The sequence below is a fragment of the Prinia subflava genome, chromosome 9 (genome assembly GCF_021018805.1).
Source record: "Prinia subflava isolate CZ2003 ecotype Zambia chromosome 9, Cam_Psub_1.2, whole genome shotgun sequence".
NCBI lineage: Eukaryota > Metazoa > Chordata > Aves > Passeriformes > Cisticolidae > Prinia > Prinia subflava.
The window spans coordinates 6819861-6836922 of NC_086255.1; the positions used below are offsets into that span (position 1 = coordinate 6819861).

The 17062-nt window shown below is 40.0% G+C and overlaps 1 protein-coding gene across 2 annotated transcripts; it reads right to left on the minus strand.

Moving 5' to 3' along the window:
• Positions 1-1066: 1066 nt before the first annotated feature.
• On the minus strand, positions 1067-13536 carry LOC134555097 (pancreatic lipase-related protein 2-like). Of its 2 annotated transcripts, none has more exons than XM_063406450.1 (13): positions 13156-13536; positions 12168-12216; positions 10891-11045; positions 9808-9933; positions 8795-8929; positions 8202-8310; positions 7358-7477; positions 7146-7268; positions 4810-4925; positions 3740-3869; positions 3011-3122; positions 1835-1999; positions 1067-1249 (listed from the first exon to the last, which is right to left on the minus strand). In XM_063406450.1, exons 2-13 carry the CDS (start codon positions 12214-12216, stop codon positions 1186-1188), a joined length of 1404 nt encoding a protein of 467 aa, XP_063262520.1. In that variant the 5' UTR covers positions 13156-13536; the 3' UTR covers positions 1067-1185. The 2 variants fall into 2 exon arrangements, with proteins under 2 accessions (XP_063262520.1, XP_063262519.1); XM_063406449.1 differs by having other exon boundaries at positions 13292-13535.
• Positions 13537-17062: the final 3526 nt, after the last annotated feature.

Consider the following 17062-nt stretch of genomic DNA (forward strand, 5'->3'; position numbering starts at 1 on the left):
GGCAAAATAATAGAGTCTCCTTAATTTGTGCAACTCCGGGGCAGAGAGCCATGCAGGGTTTATGGAGGATGTTCAAGATGTTGTGATTCCCAGTTACAGATATTTCCAAACCCTGTAGAAGTACCTGGGGATTTTTTAATATCTCAAGGGATGCACAGGAGAGGGGATCCCCTTCTTGCTCAAGAAGGGCATCTTGCCAAGAAGTTTTCTTAAGGGGGAGAGAAGGATGAATTTCCCTCTCAAGATGGTTTCTGGTCCCACCCTGCTCGTGGGGAGATGACAAACACAGGGTGCTGAAGACAGACAGACAGAAACCTGATTTACCAAATATCCTGAGCAAGCTCCTTCAGCAAACCTCACGGAGGTGACAGGGCTCTGACTTCTCAAAAGTGTTGCTGCATAACTTGAAACACACCTGTTCCTCAGCCACGTTCAGCCTTGTGTAACACATCAACACCTCCTGGTGAACCTCACTGGAGGCATTCTGGAAGAGCTGGTTGTCAGGATGGGGCACAACAGAATTGCCCAATGTGATTGGTACACATAATTTCTGCACCCAAAGGATAAACCTCACGTCAGAGGCAAAAATCAGTTGCATGCCTTAGACAACAGCTGGTAATTAAAAAATGGAAGAGTTTTTCTGGGTAGCTCGTGTTGAAACAAAGGAACCTTAGCTTATTTTGGCTGATGCTGATAACTCTTAGTGGTCTGGTTTTGCTAACCACTACAATCAAACTGCTGACAAATCTGGAGTGGCAATGCTAATCCAAATGGTGTAGCTCAAGTCTGACTTCAGCCTTGTCACAAAGGCAACGCAGAGGTGGAAAATTCAGTTTCACTGGCAAAGAGAAAATAGTTTCTTATTGAAGGCTGCCAGAAAATTCAAGTTCCTCAGTAGTACAATGCAGGTTTGATAAAGAAGATGCCTGTTTCATGTGTAGAAAAGAGTTCCAGCTGGTTGTTAGTAACATATGTGTTTTCTGTCATTGTAACCAAAGTTCACAGGAGTGTAGCTGCCCTGCATGGAGAACAGGTGACAGCACTAACTTGGAAATTGAGCTTTTATATGGGGCTTTGCAAATTTCTCCGAATCTGTTGAGGGAGCCTCGTTAATCCTTTGCTGCTGACTGCAGTGCCCTCTTCCAGCTGGTGAGGATTCCACAGTGCTCCAGGCATTCCCAGCCCTCAGCAAAGAGCCAGGGCTTGCCACATGCTGGGCTGTACAGTTCCACACCCACAGAACACAGACCTGGGAAGGGGGAGAGAGTTTAAGGAAGTATTTGTCAGTAAAATGGGACATTTCCATATGCTAGCCAACATAATCAATATAAACCCTGCTTTTATTTCATGTTAGGTCACAGCACAAGTTCCAGTAGACTGAGAACATAGTGTGTGATCATTTTTTTTTAAGACTTACTAGTTCATGACTAATTATTAACTGTTAGGATGTGTTTGCCTTTTTGATCAGGCTCTCTTAGCATTTTCATTTGGGATAGGAGCTTTTGAAGGGATTTTCTCCCTCCATTTTCCCCACTTACCACACTTTGGTTTACCTGACAGAGTGGGGTGGACACATAAACTGGGTTAATTTTGGTTAAAACTAACCAAAAGGTGTGTTCCAAAAGTGTATCTAAGATCCTGCAGATGCCAGGGGCTGCCAGGCCCATCAGCTCAGGCTGGAGTCAGCATGAAGTCCCCTGCCAGGCAGGGACAGTGCTGAACCCTGCAGAGCTGTTCCTGTGTGCTGTGCCATGTGCCAATGGAGAGCTGGGCACATGAAACTGCAATTCAGGAGAAAAACTTCTACCTTTACATCATTACATTGTGTACTTACATATTTCCATTTTCCCCAGATATTATTCTGACTTCTTCAGCTCCCATGCAGCCTCTGTCAACATGACCTAGATGCTTTTTCCAGAGAAACTCAACTTTTGAAATGTTCCCAGAAATTTCTGTATCAATGTAGTTCAAGTATGTGTTGCCTGGTTTGAAAGTTCCCCTGCCAAAAGAAAAGCACAGAAGTGATGCTCTGTGTTCTACACAAACGAGGGCGAAAAGAAATCTTGACTACAGGCAGTAAGGGAGATGAGCTGTGGGGTGCCATGAAAGCTGGGGCTTTGAATACTACTGTTAGAATTTTATGAACTTTTTAAATAGATCTGCTGAAGTTCCTGTGTCTTTCAGCATGAAAACACACATCAGTTAGCAACAGCGTCTGTCAGTATTGCCATGATTTATTCTAGATGTTACTTTTGAAAAATAAGATCTAACTTCAAATAAATCCAAGTCGAAAAGTTCTGTCAGTGTTTCTGGTTGCTCTCAGCCATGAAGGAAATTGAAAATTATAGTTTACATTTGTGCCTTCTGTGCTATCACTGTTCACTCTAACAGAACACACATTGCAATGTGACATTAACACTGAAATTATCTGCGGGGTTGTGGCTGCAGCGGTTTATTTATAACCAAAGCTGCTCCTGGTACAGACCAGTGATGGGGCTGTGTTCAAACACAGAGGAGGTTTGGTTTGTAATATTGAAGCTGGGTTGCTGACCAGCATCTGTTTAGTGAGATTTAAATTCACATTTGCTGGAAAAGGTCAGGTTGAGTGGACAGGAATCCCATACTCCAGCACAGTTCATGGGCAAGCTGCAACTTTCTTATTCACATATTCCCCAGAGGAGGGGATAATTACTGTAAATCACTGAGCTCTTTGTCTTCTCAGAGATCACCAAACCATGTTTGAGTCCAGCAGCAGCCACGGAGCTCTTGCCCACTTTGCTGTGCTAACACCAACCTCAGAGAACAAAGGAAAATGCAGAGCAAGAGGGACCAGCAAACAGATTTTTACCACAATCTGCAGCACAGGGAACTTCAGTCACTTCTCAGCTACTTTTATTACCAGTGTAAATCACAGACCACACAGAACGAGGTGCCACATAAAACCAGCTGTGTATCCATTGCATGTGGTAACAGTGATAGAGCCACGTTTTCAACAGCACATTAAACTTACTTGTCAATGGTATATTTTTTTCTGAACCCATTAGTTCCAGTCAAGGCCACATCTATATTTCCCTTCATGGTTTCTGTTGCACAGACTTTGACGTGTATCTCTTTCCGCCAGCCTTGGAAAGCAAAGTCAAATGGATTACAGTTGTAAGATTTCTTTCCTAAGGGTTAAATTTCTTACATGTTTCAGTGTCTCTAAGAGAGAGAAAAGGATTGCACAAATGTGCTTAAGAACAAAAACCACCTGTGATAAATTGCAGTTCGTTTATTAATTTTCCTATTTCCCAGTCCTGTGGCTGTTTCTACATTAATTACTAAACTAAAATTGTATTTTTTATTGCTCCCTGCCATTTTGACTCGATGAGCTTGGAAAAAATATCCTGAAATGCTCCCAAGTTTATAAACTTTTGCCAATAAAAACAATGCAACATTTTAAAATTCGAAATTATGCACTTCCAGAATAAAATTCCTCCCAATTTCAGCTTTATAAAATTTTTGCCATCATGTAATAACCAAGTTTAACCCAAAGATGAGCATCATTTGATCTGTTTCTATAATTATCTCAGTTTTCTCAAACAATTCTGGTACTGCATGTTCCTAACACCTAAAATTCTAGATGTTCTATGGAATGCAACTCATTCTTATTAACTGCAACAGCTCTGCAGAAGTGTAAGGACCTTTTTTACACATAATTCCTTGCCACTTTGGAATACACCACAAAATGAGCACTTACGAGCATATGGAGGGGAGGGCCCTGTGTTTAAATAAACCTTTTGATGTTCTTTTGCAGTTTTATGTAAAAACTTATCAGCATAATGACCCATCAGTGGGCATCCTTCCTCTGGACATGGAAAGCAGTCTCCCTGGAGGGAAAATAAAAATGTATGTCATAAGATACCATCTATTTTAATCTCACTTCTTAAGTTTTAAGAAGTGAGGGTATTTCAGCTTTTTCCCAGGTTTTTATTGGGTTGGTTGGGATCTTTTTAGGTTCTTGCTGCTCAGTTCAGATCATATCTTCAGTATTGAAATCTCAGTGGTTGAAAAAGGAGTTGAGGTGGTCAGTCAGCTTATTTCATCTTGTTGAAAATCACAGAGAAACAGGTTGGAAATCTGGCCTAATTCCTTGTGGTCTTGCACAGACCATAAATAAATACCATAAAGAATGTGATGCCTTAATACCTGATCTGTAAAATCCAAGTAATATATTCATATCTTTCATATGGTCCACTGGAAGGTTTTCTGCTGGATGGATAGGAGGGATAACCACATCTCCAAGTGGGTCTGGCTGGATATCTCACTCATATGGTAAAAATATTTATGTTTAGGAATACTGAAGGTTGGGGTTTTGATTTGGGATTTGTTCTGTCAGCTCTTTATCCTTTATTCCCATGCAGAGCCTTAATGAATTTAATCTACCTACATACATCAGACAATCACATCAAGACCTTGACATCCATTAAAAAAAGGTTAAAAAAGATAAGCATGAAAGCAGAATAACTGCAGTCAGAAAAAATAGCATTGCTATATTTAGGGAGTTCAGTTTTGATAAGTGGGAGGTTCTGTTTGGAACCTTTGGTTATTTGTGCATTCGATGAAAAAAGGCTAAATGACCATCATCACTTCTCTATCGTGCAGTTGTTTGGGTTTGGGTATGTTCTGAATGAAGGCAGTCTGAATGTAGTTCTAAATGTCCCCTCTGCCCATATCACATGATCCCAATTGCAGAAGTATTCCCAGAAATTATTAAAAGAAGAAGGGCAGGGCTATAGGCCCTCAGATAAATCCAGACGTGGTACTTACCAACACAAACTCTCGGTATGTGTCACACTGATACCCAACAAAGCCATTTGGAGTGATGATGCTCTCAACATAATACCTGAGACTTCTTTTATGGCCACATCCAAAAGATCCGTATGCTGGGGAAAAAAAACCAAACCAAACAATAAAAAACCCAACAGGTAAAAAGTGATTAAAGCAATACATTAACATGAAGTCCATGCTAAAGAAACATTTTGGGCTCTCTTTTCCTCAAAAGCACTTGCATATATAGTGATGTCTAAGGTAAAAGAAATAGCAATGATTAAAAGACATTTAAAGAGTGAATTATTTGATTTTGTAGTAAGACAGTGTACTTATGCCTACATCTATTTTTTTCTGTTGGAAAGAGGTAGTTTTTAACAGAGGTGGAGATGCACCAAGGTGAAACAAGAAGCCTTTGGGAGCATTCCCCTTTCATATTTCAAAGACTGTAATATTTCATAGCTACAGTTTTTGTAAAGCATAGAGTAGTTACAATGAAGTAGTTTTCCTTTTCTTACAGTTATCCCAACATGGTATTCTGTAAAATCACAGTTTCCACTAATTTCAAGAATTAAAGGTAATTTTAGCAATTATTTTAAATTCAGTGGCTTTTGGTGTTCTTAAGTGCTAGAAAATCTGCAGTCATTTGATAGCAATTGTGTGAAATCCTCTGAAAAGCAGGATATTTGGCAGTTTATCCTTGATTTTGTCAGAACTCTTTGAAACAAGTACTTTTTCCCATCAGACTGAAATTTATAAGCAGCCAGTAAGAAGGAAGAAAGTGCTGTTTGGGTTATATTTACACATCCCTTATAGCAAATGCTGTCTTCCTTGATTCCGAGGTCTCTCCTGTATCAAAGCACAATGTACCCAAGTTAGGTTGTTTGTATAAAAATGAGCTCTGTTCTGCTTCAGCTCGTGGTGGGGGCTCACCAAACCACAGGGGGAGGTCAGGGGGACACTGAAGTAGTTGCAAGCCAGCACAGTTTGTAGTGAAATCAAAATTTCCCCTAATGACAATATTTATGCATCTTAAAGATAGAGCGGTGTGTGTCGACCAGTTGACACATTGTTCTTTCCATAAGGAAAGAAAAGAAATGCCACATTGAAATCTCTCTGAGAAGTACTTGTTGTCTGTTTTTCTTGAGAATAATCTGCATCATCAAAGACTCCTGAGTATGTTTTCTTTGTAGCTCCTTCTTTAATTCAGAAGGGTTTGTGCTTTTAAACCCTCAGCTCTTACAGCTGGCTCAATTTATGTTAGTGACAAATTCACTTGAAACCTATAGCCTTTCTGCTGCATCAAAAACTGCGGGGAAAAAGTCACTAAATATTATTTCTAAAGCACTTCATGCATAAAACCACTACCTAAATGTAAACATCAGCAAACAAAAGAGAGGTTACCAAACAAAGTAAGGTTTAACTAAGAGGAGGGAGTTAAGGCCATCTCTATATTTAGGAGCTGCATGAACAACCAACTCCATCTGCTCGTGTTCAATAGAGCTGAGTTTCGCCTTCTTGACAAAGTATTGCAAAGAGCCTTGTGAAATGTCTCTGGAAAATATTTAATTTTTTGATTTAAATGCAGACACTTTTATGCATTCCAGTTGGAAAGTGTTTTCATTCCAAGTGACTTTGAGCACAGCCAGCTTTCAGTTCTCTTTCTTACAAAGTTCCTGACCAGTTCCAAGGGAGAACATTTTTGAAAGCAAATTATTTAACTAGTGGTAGGGATTTCAAAACATTTAGCTGTGAATAACAGATGTTCTCATTTCTGTAGGTTAGGATCAGAAGACAGGATTTTGGGGATCTATTGTACTGGATCCCAGGGTAATTCTGATTAACTGCACAGCTTTCTTTGAAGAACTACTAATGGAACAGTCATTTTATCATCTTTTATATTTCTAACCTTGAGCTGTTCCCTTTGAAAAGACTAAAGCTTGAATGAATCCCAGGAGTATTGGGAGTGATATCTTCCTAGGGAGAAGGAGAGCTCAGATTTTAAAATACTAATTTTTGGATTATCCATGAACGAAACTTTACCAGTCCTTCATGTGAGGAATTCCCACTGAGGTCAGCCTGCCAGCACAGTGGGAGGCTCTTAGAAAGCTTGTGATGTACAATTTTGCATGCTTTAACTGAAGTTTTCATCTAGAATTTGCCTTGGTTAGTACAAAAGAAATTTGGAGGGTATTTCAGAGGCAGCTTTAAATGTTCCATTTTTGAGCATTGTCTCCCTTTTCCAAATCTAAGCTGTATAAAGGTCTTACCTTATCCCAGCCTTTGTTTCTAACTGTAACTTATATTGAGACACCACTTCTGTAAAATAGATTTACCTCTCATCAGGTCATTGATATTCCTGGTTGCAGGAGGCACACGAAACTGGTTGCATCCTGGCATCCTCTTCCCACCATTTGGGTAAAAATCCAGGTGGCCACAAGTCTGAAGAATCCCTGGAGCTGAAATGCACAATGGATCATGGCAGATCACTCTCAGGTGTTCTGTGGCCAACCTGTGTGCCAGTGGCAGCCTTTAAATGAAAACTTACCAAAGTCAAAGAAAAGATGACCAGCATGAGTATGAATTACATCAACAAATTTTGCATCTGAAGGATCCAGCCTAACCATTGTGGGAGTGTACTGGAAAAGGGGCCCAGCTGGATCCAAACCTAAATGAACGGAGATACATCTGATTGAGTAAATAACTGAACAAATGATAGGTATATATCACATACAGGTTAGGTAAGCTACATATGTGATTACATTTCTGCCTTTACTCCACATATAAAAATCCATTTTGAGGTCCACAGCTGGAAAAACAGGCAGGGTATTAACAGAAAGCTGACTGAAGGCATTGCAGCACAGTAGAATGCTGATGGCTGCTTGGCTTACTGTTGGGAAACATGATAGAAGAAGAGGTTTGGTTTTTTGAGGTTTTTTTGGTCATTTTATTGAAAAATATGAAATCTCCATATGCTACTCTGAGCATGTAGATTTATTTACGGATTTTTATTTAGCAAAAAGTCTATTATTTGCAGAATATCTTGGTTGAAAATGGTATCCCTTCAGTGCCAGTGAGGTCTCTTTGGAGACAAACAAACACAGCTCTGATCCTGGTTTCCCTGAATTGCTCATGTGACTGCTCATTGTGTGTATGGCTTAGACAAAGCAATGTCTGTGCAGAGAAAAGCAGAAAATAGCAAGTTTTTGAAAAAAGCAATGTGTGACTGTGTCTAACTTGCTGGCTAGACACAAATAACGCATAAATTTGTTATTTATGACAAACCAGCACATTGCATTCTGCATTGTATGTTTATAAGGCAGCAGTGATTCTTCAGTTCTCTTAAGTTGTGTGGAAATATCAGGTTTTATCAGCTGAAATAGCTGCAGTACCTGTTATTCTTCCAATGCCAGGTTTCCTCCTGCCTGCCTCCCCTGCAACGTGTGCTCCAAGGCTATGGCCGATGAAATGGATGTTGGCAGGAGAGTAGCCATACTCTTTCTGTGAAGGTTTATGGAAAGGAGAAAAAACAGTGTGGCTATACAAGCCAGTGACTCTGCAGCATGTCCCCATGAAGGACATGGCCAGATCACTGGGAAATGGAGATGAGTGTCCTGGTGGAAAGTTACAGTTCTGGGTGATGGGATCTCTATCTGAAGAGAAGCAATACCCCATTCATCCCACCCCTCTTCATTTTTAGGGTGTTCATGGCTATTTACCATCTTATCCCAATACCCTAAATCTAGGGGATTTAATTTCTCATTCCAGATTCTCAAACCTTTTGAACTGCTGAGAAGCCACATCAGTTTTTCAGAGCCAATTACGACACTAAAGCAGGTATTTTCATTTGTGTGGGCTTGGAGCTCTTTGGCTTCACTGGGTACTTCTTGTTCTTCCTGGCTCTGTTGAGTCAGGCCTAAAGGTGCCACTCTGAGCTCGGCCTTTGCCATGTGGGCTGAGCACACCCCAGGGGTGTTTTCTCTACCTCGAGGAAGTTCACCAGGTACTCCAGCTCGGCGCCCACGATGCGGACGTTGTTGACGGCGTCTGTGTAGAGACCGCTGGAGCCGCCCCTCCAGTCTGTCAAAATGCAGTTCACATCTTCAGAGTGGAACATGAACTGGTGGGGAGCAGGAAAACAACAGAGGAGAAGGGAACAGCCTTCAATTCCAATTGCAGCAGGGCATATGTGAACCATATTTTGTTTTGTTTGTGTGACTGGTGACACATCTTTAGTAATTCCTACTGATGCTGAGGATCAACACAAGGAGGCAGAGTGGAACCAGTGATTAGAGGACACTCACAAGCCTCCTTCAGCTCTTGTCTCCATCCAAGATGCTTTGGCTGGCTCTAAGGTACCAACCTTTCTTAATGACAGTACCCTTGTTACCAAAATAGGTCCAAGCTTTATTCTTCAAATTATTTATGCTTGGATCATCTAAAAAGATTCTCAAATATGTGCTTGATTTGTCCAGCCCTGAAGTTCATACATTATAACCAAAATATTCTATTTAGACATTTCTGCCAAAAGAACTTTCCAATTTTGTTTTTTATTCTGAAACAATTTAATTTTTAAAATGTGCCAGAGTGGAATGAAACCAATCTGCTGAACAAAGCCTTTTGGATTTATTAGATCAAATGTGTCACTCAAACTGACACGTTTCTTGTCACCTTTTGCTGAGGTGAGAAAACTCACTCTTTTTTCCCCCTTTATTATTGGCAAGGAATTGAAAAATCAATTTATTATAGCTTTCCCTGTGGAGGTAAATGCAGCAAAAGGGCATTCAGCAGAAGGCTGAAGTGCACTATACTCATAGCCAGGAGCAAGACAGTGGCCACATGGAACTGGGCTTCGCTCTGACTTTTGTGTTCCTTATGTATCCCCTGAACTAACAAGACAACAGAGATGTAAATTTTACATGGGAATTTTACGTCAGATGTGGATATTTAGACTTTCAAATACAAGCAAAACGACTGTCACACAGTGGTTGTACCTACCCTGCACATGCTGCTTATCCAGGGGAGGTCTGCCCCGGCAAGGTGGCCGTGGATAATGAAACGAGTTTTCCTGTGCGCTTGGAAATTCGAAGCTTTTATAGTTGAAGGATTTGTAGCTGAAATTTTCTGTGCCAAGAAAGTCAAACAACCAACAAAGACAAGGATGTGACTGTTCCATCCACTGTACATTTTGATAAAGGGCAGAGTACCCCAATGGTTAAGGCATTGTTCTAGACCCAGAAGAGATGAGTCTTATTTCTCATTCCTAAACTGCCTTTAGAAGGGAAATCAATTAATCACTTCAACAAATGCTTCACTTCTTCTGGTTAATTGAACTAATGATACTGGCATCTTTTGTACAATGCTTTGTGATATACTGGTACAACATGCCATGTAAGTACAAGATTTTTATCAAACTTGGCCACAGAAATGCAAGGATAGCATCTTCTGAAAGGTGTTATGTGGTTGACTTTGAAACTATACCTATTTTTCTTTCTTTTTTCCTTTGAGCATAAGACCTTTATTGCTTCATTTATATTGTATAGGAAAGCCCACCAGGCTTACAAATTCAGAGGCTGTAGGTATTTTAGTGTATATTGAGAAAGAAGAAATTATTTTCTTTTAAAGAAATTCTGAGTACTAGCTCTTACATTTTTTTTTTTACTTCAAAGGGGAATGTCATGCACTAATTAGCAGACATCTCACTTTCAGTGAAAGACTGATTTGTTAAAACCTCACAGGCCCTCTCAGCTGGAGGAGTTGGACTTGTTCTGAAGTGACTTAATAAACACCTCTGCTGATTGTGACTGCCATTTATATTAAACCCCTTAATTCTAGAGCCTTTTACCTGTAATAACTTGTTTTAGAGGGCTGTGATTAATGTGTTGTAAATATACCTGGCTCCTGAGAGCTGAAATGAGGAAAAAGGAAAAAAGGTGGAAGAAAATTATCATGTGTCCAATACAGAATTGGAGGTTCTCCCGGGCGTCTTATGAGCAAAAATATGTGAGAAAAGAAACTGTCCCTACAATTTAGTGAATGTATTGTACACTGTCAGCATTTAAAAACAAAGCATCTCCTTACTTGGTGTTTCACCATGTTATCTCTGGTGTAAAGAAGGAAATTCGTGTTCACAGCATCTGGAGAGCTGGGCAAGCCTGCCAGTTGTCTCCCTGGGATCCCAGCCCATGGGGGGCTGTCTGAAAAGCATCCCAGCCTCTTGTAGCAAACTTCCCTTCCTGGGGTGCACAAAGAGAAAGATATTAATGTTCTGGGAATGTCACAGGTTCTGCACACGGAGCTGGAAGGAGAGGGTTTACAGCAGGAAAGCCAAGCAAGCCAGGTTTGGATTAGGATGACACTCCTGAGCATTTTTGATTGAAGGGCTCAGTGGTGCTCGGGTGCTTGTAGCAAAGACTCCACCTTCAGGAACGCTTCCTGCTGCAGACAGAGCCTGCAGCTCAGCCTGCTGAACTCAGGGTGTGTTTGGTCAAATATTTTGTTAACACAGCCCTTGGAAAAAGACGATAAAATCTTGATCCAAGGAAGAAACCAGCTTTAGCTGTCAGCACAGAGTAGTCCTTTAAATCAGTCCTAAGATCCAGGGATTATCTAAATTGTTATTTCTTGTGCAACAGTTCATGAAGGAGCAAAAAGAAACCAAAACATTAAAACAGAAACATCCGATTGCTCCACAAAGGACATTAAACATCTCCCTTATTTTTTTATCACCATAAGATTTTAGTGGAAGCAATAAAGTGGAATGTGAGTGGAAGCTTAGAGCAAAGCACAGCCTCAGGAAGTGTGGTCTGTGCCTGAAGGACCGGTTCCACAATTCCCACTGTGCCTGCAGTAATGCTGCCAAGGTGACACGCGGGTGTTGCCATTAATTGTCATCCTTCCACACTGTTAGGGCACAACAGTTGTGAAATCCCAAGTGATTTTTATTGCTATTAAAAGGTCTATTCTTTCCTGTCTTTAAAGAGGTATTTTGGACCAAGACTATTTTCTTGTTCTCTGCATAGCAAAGTGTAGCTGTCCAGACTCTCTTTACCAGGGTTGCAGCTACCATGAGTGAGTTGAAGGTGGGTAGGAGGAAAATGTTCTGCAAGAATTTCAGTATCAATCTGGACGTAAAAATATCTTTCTGATTCCCATTCTGTTTGCTACCTGCAAAAACCTTTACAGAATTAAAAAGTAATGAGTTAAAAGTGGAAAAGACACAGCTTGACTCAGTGATCCTAATGAAGAATTATGTTAAATACGTTCCAATGAACGGGCTTTTTCTAGAATATAAATATCCTGCTGTAAGCTGTACATAATTTTTACTCTTTGTAGGCTATATTCATTATTTGTCTCACCTCTGGCTGTATTGAGAAGAAAAAGAGCAGTGATCCATACTGCAAGCATCTGAAGTGAATAAGAACACAATTCAAACATAATTGAAATTAGAATCTGGAATTCACCTAAGGGTTCCCTCAACCCATTAAAACCCCTCAAAACTCAGTACTTAAGTCGCTTACTGAGTTAGATCCAAAAAAAGGCAACTTTTCCTCAAAAATAGTAAGGTTTCATGAAAATAGCTTTGGGATTATTTCTGTTTGCCATGGAGATTTTGCATAAACAGGGTATCCTTTAGGAATCCTTAAAGATCATCTTCCTGTCCTTGACAAACAGAAACTTTTTTTCTCTGTAGAGCTGCAGTTTATGGGCATGCAAATTAAATTCTTACAGGATTTGCAACAATACATTACGGAATGAAGTTGGTCCTAGGATTTCATAGAAAAGCTACTCACAGAATTGCCATCGATGATTGCATTAAAAAAAAAAAAATCAAGAACAAACTTAATTTGTGCTTATAAATCATACAGATAGTTTTGAAAACTCATTTTGATCATTGCTATCAGCCACGTATGCTTATCAGCCCTCATCTGCCTGATCACTTAATCACCAGCTGATAGGTGAGCAGTGGGGTAAATGGAACCCATCATTTACTCCAAGCTGAAGCAGGGAAAGTCTTTGAAGTACGGTCTCACTGCTACCACGAGCAACTTATCTTCAAAGGAAAACAGATAATTCTTTAAAAATCTAATGTCATGCCCAGATCATCCAAAGAGTGCTGCACAGCAGAGCCCTGCATCCCCTTCCTGGCCAGTCCTCCCAGTCCCCCGAAGTCCATGATACACTGTCAGGAGCAAAGAGTTCATCCTGTGAAACCAAGTGCAGGTTCAAGCACGTCCTGCTTCCATCTCCTGTCCTTCAGCCCCTCACCAAATACCCCACCCCTCACCACCATGATCCTTATTTCAGTTCCTTAGATGTTCCTGCCTCCAGTGCATCGTGTTTTACCTCGGCAACGCTCAGAGCAAGATCTCGGGGCCAGCCTCTCAGCTGCCTGTGGGGAACCTTGCAGAAGCTCTCGGAGGAGCCTGGAGAGAAGCAGGACAGCTCTGTGCCTGCCCTCCAAGGGCAGAGGGATGCTCACCGTCTGCTGCTGCACAGCACTTGCATTCCCAGCTGCATCTGGAGCTGCGTTGGGCAATGCCAAGGGAGATCTCCTTCTGTCACCTCCATCCGAGATAACAGCAACCTGGTCCGACCAGTTGCTGCGTGACTCCACCCACTTAATGCAAAGTTTCAAACAGCCTGTTATTGTCCTCCGTTGGTTATTATTTTTCAAGCTAAAAATTGCTGGGAGCTGTGATGTAAACCCTGAACAAACACGGGGCCTTTCAGGATCAGCGGGGCGCTCATCTTGGTGCGATGCTGAGGTGAGGCTGTGACTCAACATCACACCGATGGCAGTGGCAGAGCCCCTGTCCTTTGCATTCCACTCCAGTTTTAATAGCAAAACTATCCTTCTTGGATATCCTTCTGCTGATCCTTGCCTTAAATAACTTACAGTCTTAGGCAAAATTCTCCAATTTGTGTTCGATATCTAAGTCCACTTTGCAACATGAAGACACAAACAAGGTGTTTTGGGATGTGTTTGCAAGGTTCAAACTGTCTCTTGAGAAAATGCAGAAAGAAATATGAAAAATGATAAAAAAATGAAGTGGCTTAGTCTATCCCTTGTTATTTGTTCATTTTGTAGATCTCTTATCTCTAATTTTGCTGCCGGATGAATTACCTGACTTTTCTTTTGAAAAGGTGACAGAAATACTTTTAAAGAGAGGAGAATAGTTCCTGGGGCAGATTGTCACCACATTCAATCACCATGAATCTTCATAATTAAATTGTATTAATTGCAGTAATTTTATTTTTTAGTGTTTTGATAATGATGTCATTTCACATAGTACTATATTGTTGTTATACTATTATGTTCACATTTCTGATCATACTTTCCTAGAAATCTTTGTTGCTGTAGGTGTATGGGGGGCTTCTCCAACCTAAATGATTCTATAATTCCGTGTAGACACAAATGAGAAACCTGCATCTCCACATTTTAGTGTTAAACCCTTTAAGTATAAGGGTGACTATTGACACCTCCTAAGACAAGGTGTACAGGAAGGGGAGACTCCCTTTTTGGTATAATCCTTTCCACTGACTGATGTGTTAGTCCATAACTGGCACACATAAATATGAACTGGGTTAAAGTGATTCTTACAAATGCTAGGTACAAAAGCATTTTCAAGGTTTTCCTTTTTTTTTAATGAAGCTAGCCTTGAAAGGTTGATTTCTTCAGCTATATATTGTAGAAGAAAATATATGTTCCAACTCTGTGTCCCTAATAGAAAATTATGAATCAAGGTTAGTATGGAGTTCAGGGAGTTCCTATTCATCTCTTTGAGACTAAGTTAGTCCAGTAAAGTGTTGAATTAGTCACAGTAAAATTGAGTTATTCTCTGCTCATATAATTAAAGTCTGTTGTTGAGTTGCAAATAGATCAGTTAACCAGTTACCCACAGAAGTTAAGTAAACAAAAATGAATAAATGTTTAAAAGACACACACACACAACAATCTGCTTCCAAGTTATCCTAGGCCATGCTGGACAAAACTGGGTTCAGTGATAGTTAATAGAACTCAGAACAGTGATGTGTGATAAACTCAGATCTCTAATAAAGCATCACATTTGAAAGTACTTAATGCTTGTTTTTATATCATTAAGAATTCATAGACAAAGAAAGGCTGATTTCTTAGAATTTAAGTGCCCCACAGAAAATTAGTATCTAATCTTACCCTCTGATTTAATTCTATTATATAGAATGGACTAAACCCTCATTTCATTCTATCCTCACCATTTCTTCACAATTCAGAAGGAAAGTTTTACTGCACAAACAGATCACTCAAACTTTTAAATTAATCTAGTTGATTCAATAAATTATTCTTGAAAAATGTGAATTTATAGGTTTTACTTTTGCAGTATTTTGGTGCTTATGTTCTGAGGGGAGCTCAAGAAATGTGAATAACTCATTACATTAAGAAGCCTTTCTCAAACCTGGTTTTATAGTCCCAAACCATACCTGAACCCTCTGCTGCAAGATGGACTCAACTGCAATCTGCTGGTGCAGATTTCAGATCACTTACAAGATTCAGTGACTTGGCCAAGTTAAACTTAAAACAACAAAATATTAAAGGGTTTTTGATTTTAAAAAATATTGAAGGGATTTTGATAAAGGGTAAGATGAGGACATTGCTGTCTCACATCCTAGGTGTAAACGTGTGCTTTGCAATTTTTACAGATCGATTCCAGCCAATCAAATGAATTTTAACTTACCCAGGCTTTTCTCAGAACACATGAAGGGATTATTCAGTGACATCTTGCTGCCTTTGAGCAGCCAGTGAGACACCACAGCTCTCCTCCAGCGTTTAGGACAAGGTTACTGGGAGAGCAAGGTATCCTCGTATTTGTAACAAATTAGTCAGAGGATTTACCCAGCTGACAGGCATGAAATGGGTTTTCTATGCTGGTTTACTAATGCCAGGAAAGCTCAGAGCTCAGCAGCATTGTCAGACGTCAGCACTTCTGTGTTGGCTTCTAGAAATCTTTGCACTCTAATGGGGTTAAGTGCTTCAGTATTATCGGGGATGTGGGTAGGAGGTGGCAAGAAACAAAATGCTGACTCTCCATCCCTTCGAGATGCCAGGGAATTCTCATCCCCGAGCTTGTCCAAGCTGTCCCTGAACTCATGCACAGCCCTAGCACACCCAGCATCCTGTATCAAGCACTTTGTAATTGTGCACGTGTGAGGAGAATCATCTCCTTTCCCTTCTCTTCAGGTGTGCAGTGCCAGCTCCATTTCATGCCCCTGTTACTGGGGTGGAAGGAGATGAAGCAGGCATTTCGTGTTTGCCTTCTCCATGACCATTCTCTTTTTATAGATGGCATTCATACCTTCATCTCTGTTCTTGGCCGACTTCTGTTTTTCTCTTATACACCAACATGGGAAAATGATTGCTTATTCCATCAGGAAGGACAATAATTACTAATTGCTTATTCCATCAGTATTTTGCTCTCCATTACCAAAACCAGCAAGGAAAATTCCTTCTGTCCTGAAGTTTTAGGAATGAATGTGTTTTCATGAGGGATGAAGTGGCCAAATGTGGAAGGAGGTTCTTTCTGCAGCTAAAACACAGCTTTGTGCATTCTCTCCTAGATCTCTCTTCTTCAGCAACATCCGTAATCATCTTATATGATGAGATACAGTGCACATAATATCCTACAATTAAAAAATGGCCTAATAGGGATAATTCAGGCAAGCTATTGCTCAGGATTTGTTTTTTATATATTTTTTTTTCCTTTTCTCTTAATTTTAATTGTTCCACTGTCAAGTCTTGATCTAGAGAATAAACTTTCTGGGCAGAGACCTGCCTATCTATGCACATTGCAGGGTGCATAATTCAGTTTTAGGTGTATGAGTAATGTGTGGATGTTATAGATAGTAACAGTAATGTAAAGGTCACCTTTTCCAACATATCAGTTCTAACAGATTTGAATAAAAAAAATCTTAAATACCGGCAAGTATTTTTCTATTAATTCCAGTCTACTTGGCTGCTGAAAAATATATTGTTATTATTTATGTCTGAAGGGATTGTTATTTTTATATCTGCTGTGCCTTTATTATGATCCAGCTTCAAATACTTTTATTGACGCCAATCCCAGTGGGATGAGTCATAGAATAAAATACTAAAGAAAGAGTACCAAATGTTAAGTTCCATTTACTTTGTATTTTAATACTATCTAAACTAACTGTTGTTGCATGAATTATTTGTAACTTTCACATAAGTATTTTTCTGATTTACATGGGGTAAGAT